We start from the raw sequence: 17,825 nt of genomic DNA, 5'->3' as shown, positions 1-17,825 counted from the left end.
CAATCTAATTAATTGTAATAAACGCTGGCGTTCTCTGCATATCTCAGATGATAGATAATTATATTAATAAGTAGCTCAGTTAGTATTACTTAAATGTGTGTTTGTGTTGTAAGTTAGGTTTAAAGGAACAATTAAAGTCGTAACACTAATTTACATTTATAAACCACTGTATATCTCATTTTGAAATCTCAATTTATGTGTCTGCTTTGATACCCTCTATAAAGTGTGAATGCTCAACTCGCATTGAAGCATTCCCATCTATAAGAGCATTCATACTTGTAGTATTTCCTACCCAGCTCACAGTTTCAGTTCAACTTTTACAAAGTTTTTTTTTGGATTAGAAATTCATGTTGAAGCCAAAGGCATCTTTGAGATGCCTTCGCTCACTTCACCCATCTCCAATGAAGTCCGCTCCAAAGCACCTACTATATAACTTTTTTGCATGTAGTCCAAAGTCTACATTCGAGTTTCGGACCTACGATGCCGTGGCCTTAGCTTCTAGACACAAGTTGTTGTCACACGTGTCAGCCGCGTCATCTCACTGCTTCCGAAATGCCGCTTGAAGAACAACGATCTGAATGTAGTGCGAAACTGTTTGGACATCAGGCCGTAGAGCACAAAGCCCACAGCCGCATTGATGAGTGCCAGCAGATCCATGAGCTCTCCGAAAGGCGGATAGCAATGGGCAAAGAAGCACTTCTCCAGCACACCAGACAACAGACCGAGCAGACCCTGTGGAAACTCCGTGACCAGAAACAGAATTAGCACAGCCACCAGCAGCAACGTCGTCCGATCATTGCGACGATCACAACGGGGTGGTCTGTAAATGTAGTTGGTAAAAATAAAATTAATTAATTGGAAGATTGGAAAAATTTACAAGTAAGAAAGCTACAGTCGAGTGTGCTCGACTTTGAGATGTTTCAATGAAAGCGGTTCCAAGTTCAACGAAAGCGGTACTATTCGTAAAGTATACCAAATAAATACCGAAAAAATACTTAAGTATGCCGAAGGCTTCAAATTATACCATAAATTATAAAATATTTCAAATTGTCAACCAAAGCAACTAAGATCCCGCTGCAATCATCTTTCATCCGGTCTTTGTTTTATTGTGTTTTGATTAGTAGTAACAAGCTAGAAAGCTAAAGTTAACTCGACCAGCTACTCATTTTAAATAAAAGCAAATTAATGTACTGTAAAAATAACAAAAAGTATACCAAAGGCTTTTTTAGGTACAATATCTATCTGTCTCTAATAGTTAATCATCTAATAGACAGATAAGCAGACAGACATGGACTTAGCTGTTAACCTATGAATATCCTATATATTCTTTAAAGCGTCGTAGATGCTTCCTTCAGTCTGTTACATACTTTGCATATGATGGAGTCACAAAGTTATAATACCCATCTACCCTATGGGCAGTGGGTATAAAATTTGAGAATACTAAAAAAACTTCTAGTATTAAAACTTACAAGTAACAACCCTTTTTTAACAAGAATATGATACCACATATATTTCTAAGGTATTCAAGGTATTTTTGGATGTAGAATAAATTAATCTATCTTCATAATATGTTAGAAGCACAAATCCACTTTAAACCAATCTTGGCAAAATTTAATATTGTAGATAAATGAATAAATCAAAATATTATCAGCCTACAAATTTAAAGATTAATGATTTGGCAAACTTTGAAAAGCATTTTAAATTTGGTTGCTTTTGTTGCTAACAACATTTTGATTTATTTATTATCATTTTGACTAAAATTTCTTCTGAAACAAATGAGTTTTCTAAGCTAATTTGAATTTATCAGAATGGGTAGACAAAAGCAAATCATAATATATAAGAAAAGTAAAAGTGAGCTTAAAGTCAAGTTAGCAAATTAAACGGAGCAGACAAACAAATTATTGACTCGGCTCCTTTAATCATATTCTCCACCATGCACATGACACAATTTAATATAGAGCAAACAATGGAAGTTACCTTCTGGACTTGTGCTCGTTGAGGTTCAGCTGTATGGCATACTTGGTAGGATTATCGTAGTCCTTGAGTTTGAGGCGACGTCGCGAGGCCTCACACAGGACATGCATGAGCACCAAGCTTATCACTGTCAGTATAAAGCAGGGAAGCAGCTTGATAATCACGGAATGTATCCAAAAGTTGAAGCTGCACAGTGGAGTGGAGTGCAAAGAATCTTTCAGCAGGATGTGTGTATATCAGGCGGGATAAACACTTACCGGAAGAGCATCGAGTCTGTGTCAAAATACACATGATACATGGCTTCATGCTCTTTGGTGTCCACCTCAAGGGTCTCGCGCACCTTAAAGACAAAGTACGTGGGCAGACAGAGGATGGGCGAGATGATGAAGGGAAAGAGAATGGCCTCTCTGGAATGTGCGAGCAGAAAGTTGGCACAGCTGCCGTTCGGATGTCTGTGGATAAGAGATGGAAACAGTTTGCTATGAAGTGAGAAAACAGGGAAGAAGAAGAAGAAGAGAAGCCACAACGTTGCCACCGTGTTATTCATAGATAAAGCGCCAGTTAACACACACACACACACACACACACACACACACCACACACACGCATCAATAAAGCACACGCCACACACTTACCTGATGGCCACGTAGCGCCAAACAGCCAAAGTGACTGTCAAACCAATCGAAATCGTATGCAAAATCTGCGTGAAATGCATATGAACCAAAATATAAACAGCCCACGAATAGCTCAGATCCTTTTCACCTGCAACAGTCGAGTTAGTCATCCTATATTTATTCTGGGTACATTTTGTGTGGGAGGCTCACTTACCCGGCTTCATGTAAATGTATTGATAAGTGGTGTAGGGGATGTACTCGAGCATCACAAACATGTCGGCCACCGCCAGCCATTTTAAGATGTTGTTGATGGGCGCCTTGGCCATCTCCTTTCTGGTCAATACCATTATATTTAATATATTGGCTATTGTGCCGAATATGCAAATCTGTTGATGGGGTTGCCAAATGAAAATCAAAATGAAAATTTATTCCACCAGTCAAACATTTTCTCTCTTTTTTTGTTTGTTTATTTACATATTTACTTAACGTCAACAATGGTCAGATGAGCATATACTAAAACTGCATGAAAAATAGAATTTAAAACCAACAGAGAAAACAGCAGTCGAGTATACTCGACTATGAGATACCTTCCATTAATCAACTAACAATATTTTCCATTAATAATCTACACAGAGAGAAAAAATTTAAATTCCTTATCTTGATTTAAAACCTTTTCAATCTTAAGAAAAACCTAAAAATAAGATTTTTGGGTTTTAAAAATCTTAAATCAAAATTTGTATGCTAACCGTGCATTTTAAGATTAAAAACATTTTATTCTTAAAAATGAAAATCTTCCTTCAAGAATGTTTTGTTCTTGATTGAAAAGAAGATTGCAAATCTTGATTTAAAAACTTTGCGATCTTAAAAAAAATCCAAATTCTTGGATTTTGAATTTGGATTTTTTTTAAGATCGAAAAGCAAACTAATAAATCTATTTATTTTTTTTTTCAACAATCTAAATTTTAGTTTTCAAATTGAAGTTTTCAAATTTTTTAAACAAAATTAAGATCTTGAATTTCAAGATTGGGCATTCTAGAATTTTTATAGAATTTGGATCTTGTTTGATGAATAAATCTTCTTGGCTCAATTTTGACATGAAACAATTTTGGTTGAAGATTTTAATTTATTTTTCCACTCTTACAGATCTCTGGTTGAGTCTAAAAAACTTTTGACTAACACACTAAGTAGACTCATCGTTTTTTAAATATAATTTTTTTTGATTAATAACGAAACATTTACAAAAAGATAACCAATAAAAAAATCATCTAATATGATTTGACTTCTTCTGGGTTTTCGTTAATCGAAGCTTATAGAGCTAAAGTACCGTCAACATTTTTGATAGAATTCTATTTTGCGTCATTTATAATATTATTTTCACATTAACAATTTTATTACTTTAATCTTATTTTCTTTCTCTTCTTGGTATTGGCTCATAATGGCATAAAAGCTTATTCTGCGAATTCGGTCATTTCCTGTTGGCCCAATGTCATAATACCTTTCTACCGTACTTCCCTTAGGGTATTAGCCACAAACAAATATCAAAATGCAACAAAATGGTTATTTCAACTTCAATTTCTACTACAATCCAAATTAATTTTAATTTAATTTCAAGAAATAGTGCAATGAACAATAAGTTCTTAAATGCATGACAAATCATTATAGCGTAGCTTAACTGTAGCTACAATCATAACAATAAGTTAAAGCCCAAAAAAAAAAAAAACAGTTTTCAGGCTCCTCAAGGGGCAAAGCTGCCTCGCACTCTTTGAGTTATCCTAAACACCCCTAAAAGCCGAAATCTCATCAGTCCAAGTTGCTCGATGTTTTATTCATACGCCACTCAAACTGCGGACTTGACCGCATGATGAATATGAGATTTTTGCTCTGCTGATATTAGCATGTGCTGTCAGGAAAAGGCACGTCTGTGCTACTCTCTCTCTCTCTCTCTAACCAGGAAACTGGCAAGAGTTTTCATACATGCATAACTACAAAGAACTTACAAGTAATTAAATATTGCCTCAATACTAAATACTTGCGTGGGTATTATTAACAAAAGCCTCTTTCGCGTTCATTTTCATTTAACATTAAATTTCAGCTATTCTAACAAATTATTTTCCTAATTATGCGCAACTCTTTAAAAAGCTTCCTACTTTGCATATCCAATTTTCAACTTCCTTTTCTGCTTATTTAATAGGATTCTAGCTTTTAGTTAAATTCAACAAAAGAATCCGGCAAAAAGTTGAAATTTGTTTGCATTAATTTAACCCTTTAAAGAGGCATAATTGGTCAAGCCTTTGCTAATTCGATGGTGTTAAATATCTAAAGCAATTTGTTTGGGCGTAAGCTTATGAATTATGTAAACACATAAATTCATTTAATGTGCTTTTGTTAATGCTTCTCTCGTTGTTGTTCTCGTCGTTGTTGTCGCTGTTTTTGTGACATTTTCGTTTTTTGATCTAAAAAAAGGGAAATCTCAAAGTTCAAAGGTGTTGGGGCTTCGCCCAAAGTCGCCGAACCGGGGACAAAAGCGAATCCGCCTAAAGGGTTTACATTCCTTGACACATTCTGTCGGGCCGTTCATTTATTTTCAGTCAGCCCTTTTCTCCATCTTTTCGCCCACTGACCAAAGTGAAAAATGTCTTGGCTGATGACAGGACGACATCAGGATAATTAGCCCCATGACTGTAGCAGCAGCAGCAGCAGCAGCAGCAGTCAAAACATTCTCTAATGAGTCGCTCGGCAACCCGTTATCATTTACTTACCAAAAGGGAAACATAGCCATGGATGCCGTTGTAAGCGCCAACCCACTTGTAGATATCACCTTGACAATAGCCCCGACACTCATCCGGTTGCGAATGGTTCTTCATCTGGAAATCGATAAGGCGATGCAGAAAGTCCTGCAGTTCAAATGTGGTGAGATGCAGGTCCTTGAGCATCGACTCATTGAATTTCATTGGTGGTTGCGTCATGGCTAAGTCTTGCATCATTTGTCAGCACTCGATTGCAAATGATAAACATATTGGTTCGATACTTCAAAGCATGTTCACTGCAAAAGAGAGAAATAGTCTCAAAAATATGTTAGACAATTGAAAGGCAAGCAAATAATACAAAGCAAAAAGAGATTCCTATTCGTATCAAATACGAATTTCTGGTTTTGGTTTCTGACAATTAGCAACTGCCTCTATCAACATCAAATTTTTGTTTTCCTGCCTGCAAAAGATAGTCCCTTAATTTGTTTGGCATTTGCATTGCTACTTTTTGTCAAGAGACAGAAACAAATATTGCAAAATTGAGTCTAAAGCAGATGCACTTGAGCAATAAACAGTTTCAATTTATGTTCAATTTCAGGTTTCATGAATTTTCAAATGCCAAACTAACTATATTGAAACCAAGCAAGCAGAAACTTGGTAAACTGGCCAACATAATTTTACGATAATTGATGGAAAATGTAATGTGGCAAATTAAAGCAAAGTTGCGTATACGACTAGCAAACATCCTGAGCTAGTTTCAACAACTATTTGTGTGTGTTTCGCATCAAATTTAACGACAAGCTAATGAGACACATTTCGGAAGGGTATTTTAACGAGAGCACACCTGTTGCAGTGTGGTTAGTAACTGGGCGTAGCTGTTAATTGGCCAACGAGATAGAGATACAACAATCTTTGTATGTTATAATATGGTTTTTTTCTACTTGCTTTTCGATGATAAATATGTGTGCATACTTGCATGACATATAAATCAGTCAAGTTTGTGAGTTGGCCAATCAAAGTCTCGCCCCAATGTCCACCTGTCAACGAAGGTGTTGCACTCGGCTAATGGGTCCAGGAGGAGGAGGAGGAGAAGGGGCGAAGAGTGGGGAAAAACAAATCCTGTTCGACATTTCGCAATTGCAATTCAAATTTTTCAGCAACTGTTTCTCCATCCAACTGCCGTACGTCCGTCCCTCCCTCTGTCTGTCTGTTGAGCTGACAGCAATTGCAACACAACTGGGCAAAACGTAAATTGTGTCGGCGGCAGTTGTCAATTATTTGATTTTGATGGATATGCCAGAGACTCGTACACACATGAGAGAACATTACACAAATCACGCATTTTACTGCTGTGCCAATATGTTATTATTTATTCAATAATATTCACATGGATTTGGCCTGCAAATAACAAGCAACCATCAATCAGAATATAACCAACAAAACTCATTTCAATTATTACAGGTAACTGCTGCATTAAAGCCAACAGCTGCGTTTGCTCCAAATAAAACAGAATTAAAAGCAAATTTGTGTTTCTCATGTGAACTTTCTGCTACCTGACAGCAACTTTAATATCAGATTTAAAGTGAACTCCCGCTATGATCAATTTATCCTCAGTCTCTTTATCAATTAAATACAGCTTCTGTTGTTCGATTGACACTCTTTAACACCCATCTGTACATCTGTCTATTCAACGACAAATCGGGTTCCCTTTAAGTCTGTGCAAATAGATTTATGTGAACAAGTTGGCAGCAAAAAACAATAATTTATGCAATATTTCTTGCTTTCCGTTGTGTTTGGCAAAGTGCTAAGTTTTTTCTTTCTTATACGCTGCTCGTATTTTAGCAGGTAGTTGAGGTATATTGACTTTGTCAAAAGTTAGAAACTTTTATAATAATAAAATAAAAATTCAATAATAATAACTCTTTATAACATATATTATTTAAATTTCACTAAAAAGTTGAAAGTATTGAAATTGTCAAAAACAATATAATGTAAAAGTTATTGTATTGCTTATCCTTAATTCCTTATCAAAATAAATATATATGTGTGTATTTTACACTCTTCCTAAAGACTATTTTTTTGGGTTTGAGATGTTTTAACTCATAATTATTCTTTGCAGTCCCTGCAGAAGATCAAAAGTAGCACAAAACATTGTAAAAACAAACTAATAATTTGTTATTACTTAAGCATTTCATTGAAGTATAAAATAATTTAAACTGTTATGATATCTTGATTCAATATTTTTTTCATGATCGAAAAGTTTGAAAATAAAGATTTAAAATTTACTTTTCAATAAAGATTTCTTGAAAGCAGGACTGCAATTTTTTTGAAGTTGAAAGTTAAATAAATAAATTTTTGTTTTTGGGAATTGAGGAATTACAAAAAAATATATACAAGAGAAAGGAAGGTTTGAAAACTTTGTTACACTACGAAATATAAGAGTATCATTTATTCGAAATGTCTTGTTCTAGTTGGATTTTATTTCTTTTGGGGGCTCCTCCGTCGGGAAATGGAGAAACAGCTGGCGTTACACACAACAAGAATGCCGCAAAGAGGCACACAAATACACATAGACACAGACAAATACAAATACAGATACAGATACAGATACACACTCAAGCGAAAACATGCGAAACGCCGACAACTGACAACTTGAGATAAACGCCATACGGATTTTTTGCTTTTTGCTGCTGCCATTAGCAGCTATACTGTTAATTAATGTTCCGTTACACAGACACATAAGCTAGCAATAGAATATACTAGATGTATGTATGTTAGTGTGTGTGACTGCTTTTTATTACGGCACTTCACGCTGAGGCATAACCATAACCAGAGTATGAGTCCCCAGCGCGCACTTGGCAATTGTATCTGCGAGATGCTTTTGTATCTGTTGGATATGCGAGCGTATCCTAGATGCGCGTCCCACTGCGCCTCACTGTCAATTGCTTTAACGATCCTGCCGCGCACTTGCTGCACATTAAAATGTAATTACAGTCAAATGTTTTTAATACGCCAACTAAAACTGAACACAGTAACAGCCCAATAAGACGATAAAGTATCACTTAGTTGCGACTAAACAGAAATTGCCCCAAAGGAAAACTTTCCATTGCCATGTGAACACAATTCAAATCAAGCTTTAAAGTTATCAACAAGTTTAATCGGTTGTGCTTAGTTTGTTGGCTTTGATAAATTCAACCAAATATGAAATGTATATTGGATTTATTGAACCAATTTATCAAGTGCTTATTACGCTCGACTGCAGCCAGTGGCCAAACAAATTTTGCATGTTTTTCATAAACAAGCAAAAAAAAACTTTCATTATTCAATTTGTCGTGTCAATATTTATCTTTTATCAAAATTTAGACAAATTTAAATTGATTAAGGTATATTTATTTGCCAATAACTAACAATATTATAATTTCCTTAGATGAAATTATAACTGAACCGTGTTGAAATTACTGACTACATGATCCATATCCATTTCAATTAATTAATGCAATTTTATCAAGCTGCTTTGGCCTCAGTTGACACTCAGCATGAGTGACTTGTGCTGTACTCCAAACACTTTTCCAAATCAAAAACAAATTCTATTTATGACTCTGACTGTGCTGCAATTGAACAGCAACAACAACAACACTCACACACACTCTGGCCAACTGAGTTGCAACTTGTTTGCTACAATTTCGACTCGATGTGGGCATACTTAACTTGCATCCAATATGTGCGTTTGATTCGTATTCGTTTTTTGCTTCTTTTTACTGCCTAAATTGTTTTTGCCTAATGTGTGCGTTTGACTTCGTTTTGAGTGCGTTTCTAGTAGTTTACGCACAAGATACGAATCGTATAAATAAACAGATTCTGACTTCAAAAATCGTTAGTTCAATTTTCGACACAGTGCTGTGCAGTGTATCAACTTCCAAAACAAAAACTCCCTAAGTTTTTAAATCAAACTCAATCACTATGAAATTCACAGTAAGTCGAAGCTTTGCTCAAAGGAAACTTTGCATCATTAGTTAAATAGTTTGACAAAAGTTTTGCAGAAGCAAGTGGAACATAATAACATAAGTACCTAAACTTGATAACAAGTTGAAGTTCGACTCTGTCTGCAAGATTTGCTGCATCATTCAAGTGTTACTTAAACTTTCTGTTCAAAGTTGAAGCAATACACTGGCAACCGCCAGAATCAGAATAAACAATTCAAATTATTAGTTTTTAATTACAAGAGAAACCTAATCTTCACAAATTTTTATTTAAGTTTTCAAATAAAGGTTCACTTTTTTCTCTAAAAAATCATTAGGAAAATATGCATTACACTCAAAAAGAACTTTGTCAAACCGTTCTCAATTTCAAAAGTATATTATTAAAATTCCTTGAACTTTCATTTCAACGAAAAACAATTTTGAAGCAAGATTAATGACAACTGGACTGAACAACAACTCGTATTAGGGGTCAAGAGAAATGAGCTTGTCTCTTTTTGGGGATTTGTTAACACAATAGTTCTATTTTTAACACAAGAATTTTGTGCACTTTTTCTTTCATGTTCGATTTTCAATTTTGCTGTCAATGGGAAATGCTAATGGAAAAATTCTTGGCCATTGGACAATGTAAATGCAAATACTAATGCAAATGCGATTTGTTACAGTTAATTTTGCTTATTGCTGGCGCCGCTTGCATCTTGGCCGCACCCGTTGCCGAGGAGCAGCAACAGCAGGCGGAGTCATCGGTCAAGGCCAAGCGTGGCCTGTCACTTGGCCTGGGCTATCACGCCCCACTGATAACCCACTCGCATTACGTGGCCGCACCAACTGTCGTTCACCATGCACCAATAATTTCGCATGCACCGCTCATCGCACACGCTCCGCTCATTGCGCATCATCCGGTCTCGTCGTTGTCCTACCATCTGCCCACCTATCACTCGATACACCATTTCTAAGCGGACAGCACCTGGATAACTGGATCAACTAGGACAGCTGAAGGAGTCAACAAACAGCAAGCAGACTCTACCTCCTCCTCCTCCACCTCCTACATTTGCATCCCAGCCATTTGAAATGATTGTGTTGTTCAACATCTTACACTCATCACCAACCCCACACAATTCCCCAATTCACTCATCCGGCCATTCTGCAGCAGCATGTTAAGTTTATATTTTGCTTTTCACAAATAAACATGTACGAGTACAACAAGTTTTCGTTTCGTTTCGCGAAGTTTAGTTTGCAACAACTGGAGGTCCCTTTGCTCGCTTCCGTTTCCGCTTCCTTTTGCGGTTGCCACAAATTTAACCAGTGCAATGTCACAGCTTGGAGCACATAATCCCAGCTGTTAAACGCTTAGTGGCCCTTGGAGATGCACAATGCATGGGGTACGAAGAGTGGCCATTAAGTGAACATTGTGATTACGCACATTATACAGCGAAATTATTGTTATGTATTTTAATTCTGGCATGCGAGTTGCAGTTGATAACGGCACTTATGTGCATTTGGCTGCTACATTTATACTATGATTGCAACATCAAATCAAAGTTTTATGCGGCAATTCGAGCAGTCTTAAATATTACATCGTTTTTGTAGTACAATCTGCCACACGGACTTTAGTTTTGAGTTTGTTGTTAAAGCATTATCTGTTCTAATTTAAATTCCAAATCAATCTCATAAAAGACTCCTGAATCTCATACAAAACTCTCCCATTCATGGTTTTTTTATGCTTCTACAAAAAAGGGAACTAACTGAATAACAAAATTAAATTCCTCTTGGAGCTCAAATAACCAAACCACACATTGAGAGAACCAAAATTACGAACACTTTATTAGATTTTACTGGACTGCCATGAACTCAAAGCTCACTTCTCATTTAATATAATTTTATAGCAAAATACTAAAGAAGCTTACTGGTTGAATGCTTAAAAAACATTTGCCTTTCAAGTGGACACCCAGCATTCATATGTATAATAAGAAACAACCAACATTTCGCATTTGTTTCCAGGAATTTTTACGGTTCATTGAATGGTTCACAAGTGTGTGTGTACATGATGTATAAGCTTAAATTATTTAGTACACAAATTGTTTTGAAACGAATGTGTAACTCGCTTGAGAATTAGTCGGAAAAACTGTCGCTCCAGTAGGTTGTGGTCAGGGGTGCTACCGACTTGAATAGATCTCGTCCCTGGCTAGGATGGCTCTCCATTCGTCTGACTTTTGTTTCCGAGTGACGTATACAACTGGTGCTTTGATGGCGCTGCAAGCGCTGCTGGGTGAGGAAGGTGCGCTGACAGCGTTTGCATTCGTAGATGACACCATGCTCATCGTGACTGAGGCCCATGTGACGCTTAAGTTCGGCTCGCAGTCGGAAAACCTGTGCGCACAACTCACAGCGGAACTGCGCACGTTCCGAGTCATGGCGTTCCATGTGCGTTTTGTAGGCGCCCCGCACCTTGAACTGCTTGTTGCATATCTGACAGAGGTATTCGTGGCGCGGATCGTGAGTTTTGCGATGCATCACATAGGATTGTTTGCGTGGAAAGCTTTGATCGCACTGATCGCACTCGAATGGTCCCTGCGCAGGGAGGGCGGGTTGTGACATCAGACTCTTCTTTTTCTGTGGATATTCTTCTTCAGAGCCCGCCGAGCGTTTCTTCTTGCGACCTCGTCGCCGGCCTGGCTTGCGTTTCTCACTGATATCCGAGTCGGCAGAATCACTGTCGGGACTTGTAGAGCCTGCAACATCAGAGACTTTGAACTCAGCATCATCGTTAAGCTCCTCCTCGTCCTCATCGCTGGCCGAATCGGAGACGGGGGCGTCGATAACAACATATCCGCGGGGTCGTCGAATTTTGTTTTTACTGCGTGAAAGACGCTTACGCAAATCCTTCTCCGTAGTTTCCAGCTGCTTCCTTAGTTTTATGGCAATGGTGAGACTCTGCTGGCAGTTGTTGCAAATAAATTGTGGCATAAAGTCCTTGGGCGCTATAGATACACTGGGGCAAATCAAGAGCAACATGTCAGCCGGCGTAGTAGAATCACTGGTCTTCGTAAAGAGACTTTTTAAATTGTCCTTGCTGGTACACACACGACACTGATTCTCATCCACTGGTTCCTCCTGTTTTTGGGCTCCAGAGCGTGCACTCACATTCGCCTTGTCTGTGGCATCTCCGGCTGTCTTAAGCTGTTCCTGGGCATCGTCACCAGTGATGAGTTCAGCTTCTTCATCGTCATCCTCCTCTTCAATCTCTTCCTCTACGGCCTCGTCCTCCTCGACGTCCTCTTCCACAGCTTCTTCCAATGTTTCAGCATCTGTTGCCACATTATTAGCGCTGCCTTCTTCTGCTACCGATTCAGCGACAGCTTCTGAGGCGTCTGTTGGTTTTACCGTCTCTGCATTAGTAGTATTATTCTTGTCTGCTATTGTTTCTTCTTCTGCTGGGTTTTCTTCGTCCCCGTCATCATCAGGCATCGCATCATCCAGGTATTCGGCTTCACCCATTTCCTCCTCCTCCTCCTCCTGCACCTCCGCCCCTTCCACGGCGCTAGCAGCGACTGCTTCTACACCCTCTCCGGCATTAGGCGCAACATTACCCTGCAAAATTTTAAGTATGTTTATGTCTGTGTGACTTGTCTAACATCGTCTTGCTTTCGCACCTCATTCATGTAAACATTATCGCCAGCAACTGCCGCTGATGCTGCTTCTTCTTCATTCGCCAGCTCCACAGCGCCTCCCCTCTCCCACTCATTCGTCGAAGCAACCGCATCCACCACCGACAATGGAGCTCCCGATTCCGTCAGAGCACCCTCATCGCCATTATTCGCCACACCATTTGTCGCAACCGCAGGCGTTATTTCTTCTTCCATTTTATTATTATGATTTGTTTTGTGATTTTTGGCGCCTCAAAAGTTACGCCGGTCTCAACAGTCTACAGAGAATATTTTATTATTTTCTGCTTTTAACACTGAAAAGTTGTCACTCTTTCTTTGTATATCCACTTGTCTTTGCAATGCACAATATTAAATCATTAAAACTTCCGCAAATTGCAATTTTTCACAAATTTTTTTTCATACATCCGAATATTTGTTCATTTTTACACAACAACGCCATATTGTATGAGTACATACACGCTGGGCACAGCTGTTCCAAGTATCGATACTGCTGCGCATGTCAAACGCTTATCGAAATCGATAAAAACGTTGGTATGGGAGATATGCGCGCCAAATGCTTTCAATTTGAAATGAAATAAATTTTTACAAAGTTGTATTAATTAAAATGAAAATTAATTAATGTAGCCATAGATATTATTTATTATTTGCTAAGGAATCAGCGAAGACATTTCCAACATATATGTTATTAGTATTTTATAAATTCTTTTTGCAAATTTATAATTGCAGAATGATTTTTTTTAAATATGTATTTAATTACTTAATTTTATAAGAAACGATTAACCCGTTTACTTTTATAAAATAAAATACATTTATACGGTATTAACAAATAATTTTTGAAGAATGGTTTTTTAATATATATGTATTTTCCATCAACATTTTTTAATTAGTGAATTAACAACGTATACGTGTCCAACAACGCGTCTAATTTAATTTCCTTTTTTTTGCTGGTTTCAGAAATTGAAAACTGTTTGAACCTCAAAATTAAAATTCCACAATTAAAATGTATCGCACGATTTTAAAAATTTAAAAGCACTCAGTGTGAATTGTGTGCTTTCAAAAAAACGAAAAGCCTTCACTAATTGTCTCTTAAGTTTTCATTTAAATCGAAATCTCCAACCAATTTATTTTTTTCTTACAATAGAAAAAATTGGCGTCTACAAAGTGCTTCATTTATTGTCGGGGGTAAAAACCGAAAATACTAAAAATGCCCATCACAAGCCCCCTGACGCGGCCAAGATATTAATTTCAATTATGTGAAATCAACGCCTAAAGTGCTGCAAAGAAAAATGTTGGTATTGTATTGTGAAATAATGTTAAAGTTGGCCCATCAACATTCAGGACCCATTCAAAGGCAATTTGTGTGTTAACAGGTCCCCAACACAGTTCTCTGAATACATACATTTGTACTTTTTTTCGGTCTGTGCTGTTTTTTTCACTTCCTCTCCAACCATCTTTTCTTTTGTGATTTACGTCAACAATTATAACGGCAAAACGTGCATAGCGCCTACTTGACATTAGCATCGTCAACATTTGGAGAGTGGGTTGCCCTATTTGGAACAGCTTCTGAGATTTCTGCGAGCAACGTTGGGTTGGGGTAGGTTTATGACGATAGCTAGCAACGATTGCGAAAGACCGTATAAGTAACAAGATAAATATAGCGGAACGTTTCCTCTGGCAGTGATAAAAAAGCGCGACCATGTCAACTGACAAGCGCATTCCCAGGGCATGGGCAATGGCACATGTACAGGCATTCATCGGCGTCACAACATGATTAATTATGCATGAGTTGAAGGCATCGTGTAACCATCCCGTCGACCAAGAAAGCATCCACAACACAAACATCAGCATATGCTGGCAGTCTTCAATGCTTACGAGTGAGTTGCTTCTGGCTAAACTGTTTCATAATATAGAACGTGGTAAGGATATCCACCGTGTGCTCTTCTCATCTTACTCATGGTGTATGCAAAATGGACAGTTGACAACTATCTGTCACATATGTATGTATATTTTTGTTTAAGTTTTCGATTTCAAATCGATAACCGATACATGAGTCCTGCATGTGTATAGTCAGTCATATATATGTCCTTTTGATATTTGGTTCTTTTGAATTTCTGAGAACTTAACCCAACAAATAACTGAAATTAATTGGATATGCTTGTTGCTTTGATTCGTTATTGGACTTGAACATACTTGTGTAGCATTGACAAAGAGCTGACTCAAATACCTGTTCTCGTTTTACTCCAATTCTTTTTAAAGTTAATATAAATGAAGTGAATTCTCTACTGCAATGTAATTCAGATTTAAATTAATTTTTCTTTTGACAATATAAATCGTTTTAATAGGAATGAAGGTATAACATTTTACAGTGTCATATATATTCTCTTTAATTCATTGTTTGATGATTATAAATGCCAAATCGGATTTGGCTTAACACGAGTTGTTCGACAGCATTTTACAAGCTATTAAATGCAATTTAGCTTTTAAGAACCATAAGCACTGGAATAAACTTTTAAATGTTTTCTCACAATTTTTGGCAGGCTTTAAAAGCAGAGTGCAGCTTATGCTCTTTTCATGTTTGCATCAAATTAACATCGCATTACGTATTCAAGATAGGTACAAGGCACATAAGCAGCAATGCTGCTTTTGAATTATCCATAATAAAAAAATAAACACAAATACACATCCCAAAAGAATGGTCTGTTGCTTCTTTTCGTGGTCGTAAAGCGATATCTTGATCAATTTAAAAATGTAATGTCTGGGAGTGACACGACTTTGACTCTGATGCTGTCTTTCACTTTGTATAAAGTCAAATATCTTGGCCGTGTGTACACGCAAAACCTACGCATCGCAAATGTGAAGAATGCTGGTTCGAAAACAAAAGTTTTCCTTTGGCGGCTGCGACTGGAAATATTTGCATAACAGTATTTGGCACATTGAATCAGTCTGTCATTCAATATGCCGAGCAACAAGTAATAATAGCGGTAGCTTAGTGAATTAAATTTGCATATTTCACATTTGCAATAATTTCAAATTCAGTCGCCTAAGCGTAGTGGTTAAATCCACAAGTGTGAAATGCCCTTTTATGTTTCATCAGAATTGACGACGCCACAAAGTATGCAACATTTTCTATAACTTGTTGAATACGCTTTGCTCTTGGAAATTGAGCGATAAGAAGGCACTGTAACACTTATGATTTTAAGAATCTAGAATTATTTTTACATTTTATATTCTATAAATTATAATATTTAAGAAAGTTAATCAATGGGCTCCAATCAAATAATTTACTCATCAGTAACTCTCCTTTACTTATTTTCAACTTACTATTCATAGAGTTATTCGTTGAAGTGTAATTAAACTTCACTTGAAAATTCACGCCTCTTATTCATTCATCAGTTCATTTCACAGCCACTTGTATTCATTCATTCACATTTCATGCACTCGAGCGCAAAGCAAACTGACAATATATATTATTCACAGACAGTTCACAGAAATGCGCAAAAACCATGTGGGCGTATTTTGGTCGAAAGTGTTTTACTGAGTAAATACTCTGAAACTAATCTCACCACCGCAGCACTACGGAAGCGTTCCACTCTATCGTCAATATTTATCAATTGTTTTTATGTATTCACAACTTAATAATACCCTTCAGGTGTGTCGGTGGTGTAATCACAATGCTATGAATAATTAATGAGCAACCGAAAGATAACATGGCAAGTTAATTATGTTGTTATGCATACTACTTAACTGATCATTTAACATGTAATCTGATGCATCTGAAAATTAAATTTAATATTATTTAATATGTAGTTGGTAGACACTCTTTCGTCCATATTTAAGTAGAGTTGGGCAAAATGATAGTACCACATGTGCTGATTAGACTCTGGATAATGCTAATTAATGCCACATCAATCATATGAAGAGATGTCGCACGCCTTCCCCTTGGTGTATGTAAATACGCTGAGCTTTGTTTTCATTTCAGAAATTACTCGACTTCACACATAATCCTTTCGCGGTTCTCTCAATTTCTCACACTTGCAGCATGGATAAAGGGATATGCATACATATATGTGTATGTATGTATGTGTCAACATAAACTTAGTATGCTTATAATATAAAAACAGCAGCGCCATCAACAAGCAATTTTTTATAAGCGTATAATATGAATGCGCCCAGGGGTAATATGTTTATGTGCTGTCCCTATTGTGGTTGCCCTCTGTTTTCTCCTTGTTATTGTTATTATTATTATTGTGACTGATCTAGGTTCTTGCTCTCTTTCTCTCCCTCTCTCTCACTCTCTCTCTCTCTCTCTCGCTCAATTCGCGTTTGTGTGTTTTCTGTTTTTTATAATACCCCAAGCGGAAATATTTTGTATGTTGACTAAATTTGCACCCAACGCAAATTATCTTAACAACACGAGGGCTGTTTAATATTTGCTAGAACTTTTATAGTGAAATTTAAAAATCATCCACATATTTAAAAGTGTTTAAATGGTTTTATTTTTATTTTCATTTTATATGTCAAAGAACCAGCCTCATTCTCAAGTAAGTGAACTCCGTCATGTTCTGGCTCCTGGCTCTGGCGTCTAGTATTTTGTTCTGGCGAATGTACCGAGTCTTCGCAGCCTTTGTTTCTCATAAATATCTCTTCTCTTTTATTAAAGATACGTATCTGTCTCACGACACTATTAAAGCGCTGTTCCTTGAGACATTTTTGCGGCGGCATTTCGTTTTGCAGTTACTAGCACAAAAAAATTTGTAAGCGTGTCGATACTCAGATAGTGGAGTGTATGTGGATATTATTCCGTACTCATATCAGCTAAGTGAACATCAAGATAGATAATTACAA

The 17,825-nt window shown here is 37.0% G+C and overlaps 3 protein-coding genes across 4 annotated transcripts in view; 1 reads left to right on the top strand and 2 right to left on the bottom strand.

Annotated features, from left to right (window-relative positions):
* Positions 1 to 22: 22 nt before the first annotated feature.
* LOC117572434 (G-protein coupled receptor dmsr-1) overlaps positions 23 to 17,825 on the bottom strand; it is a 47,018-nt gene continuing 29,215 nt past the window's right edge. The window contains exons 4-9 of one of the 2 annotated variants that reach the window (XM_034255261.2): positions 5,348 to 5,631; positions 2,803 to 2,974; positions 2,610 to 2,736; positions 2,232 to 2,453; positions 1,978 to 2,160; positions 23 to 820 (exon numbers count right to left, since the gene is read on the bottom strand). In XM_034255261.2, coding sequence (XP_034111152.1) covers positions 499 to 820; positions 1,978 to 2,160; positions 2,232 to 2,453; positions 2,610 to 2,736; positions 2,803 to 2,974; positions 5,348 to 5,572 — 1,251 coding nt within the window. In that variant the 5' untranslated portion in view covers positions 5,573 to 5,631 and the 3' untranslated portion in view covers positions 23 to 498. The remainder of the gene's footprint in view (positions 821 to 1,977; positions 2,161 to 2,231; positions 2,454 to 2,609; positions 2,737 to 2,802; positions 2,975 to 5,347; positions 5,632 to 17,825) is intronic. The other variant, XM_034255262.2, reaches the window with a different exon arrangement.
* On the top strand, positions 9,228 to 10,614 carry LOC117572443 (uncharacterized). The gene is made up of 2 exons (XM_034255273.2): positions 9,228 to 9,307; positions 9,978 to 10,614. The coding sequence occupies exons 1-2, from the start codon at positions 9,296 to 9,298 to the stop codon at positions 10,266 to 10,268; spliced, it is 303 nt and encodes a 100-aa protein (XP_034111164.1). The 5' UTR covers positions 9,228 to 9,295; the 3' UTR covers positions 10,269 to 10,614.
* Positions 11,303 to 13,426, bottom strand: LOC117572429 (zinc finger protein 316). Its single transcript, XM_034255254.2, has 2 exons — positions 12,966 to 13,426; positions 11,303 to 12,903 (listed from the first exon to the last, which is right to left on the bottom strand). Exons 1-2 carry the CDS (start codon positions 13,173 to 13,175, stop codon positions 11,425 to 11,427), a joined length of 1,689 nt encoding a protein of 562 aa, XP_034111145.1. The 5' UTR covers positions 13,176 to 13,426; the 3' UTR covers positions 11,303 to 11,424.

Source organism: Drosophila albomicans, chromosome 3, assembly GCF_009650485.2.
Source record: "Drosophila albomicans strain 15112-1751.03 chromosome 3, ASM965048v2, whole genome shotgun sequence".
In the NCBI taxonomy this organism is placed as follows: domain Eukaryota; kingdom Metazoa; phylum Arthropoda; class Insecta; order Diptera; family Drosophilidae; genus Drosophila; species Drosophila albomicans.
This window is presented reverse-complemented; position numbering and strand designations above follow the sequence as displayed.

Bases quoted from the DNA above. Each gene is read 5' to 3' on its own strand.
- LOC117572429 (XM_034255254.2), bottom strand. From the start codon at position 13,175: ATGGAAGAAGAAATAACGCCTGCGGTTGCGACAAATGGTGTGGCGAAT. The intron at 12,904-12,965 runs GTGCGAAAGCAA...AAAATTTTGCAG, and splicing joins ATAATGTTTACATGAATGAG to GGTAATGTTGCGCCTAATGC.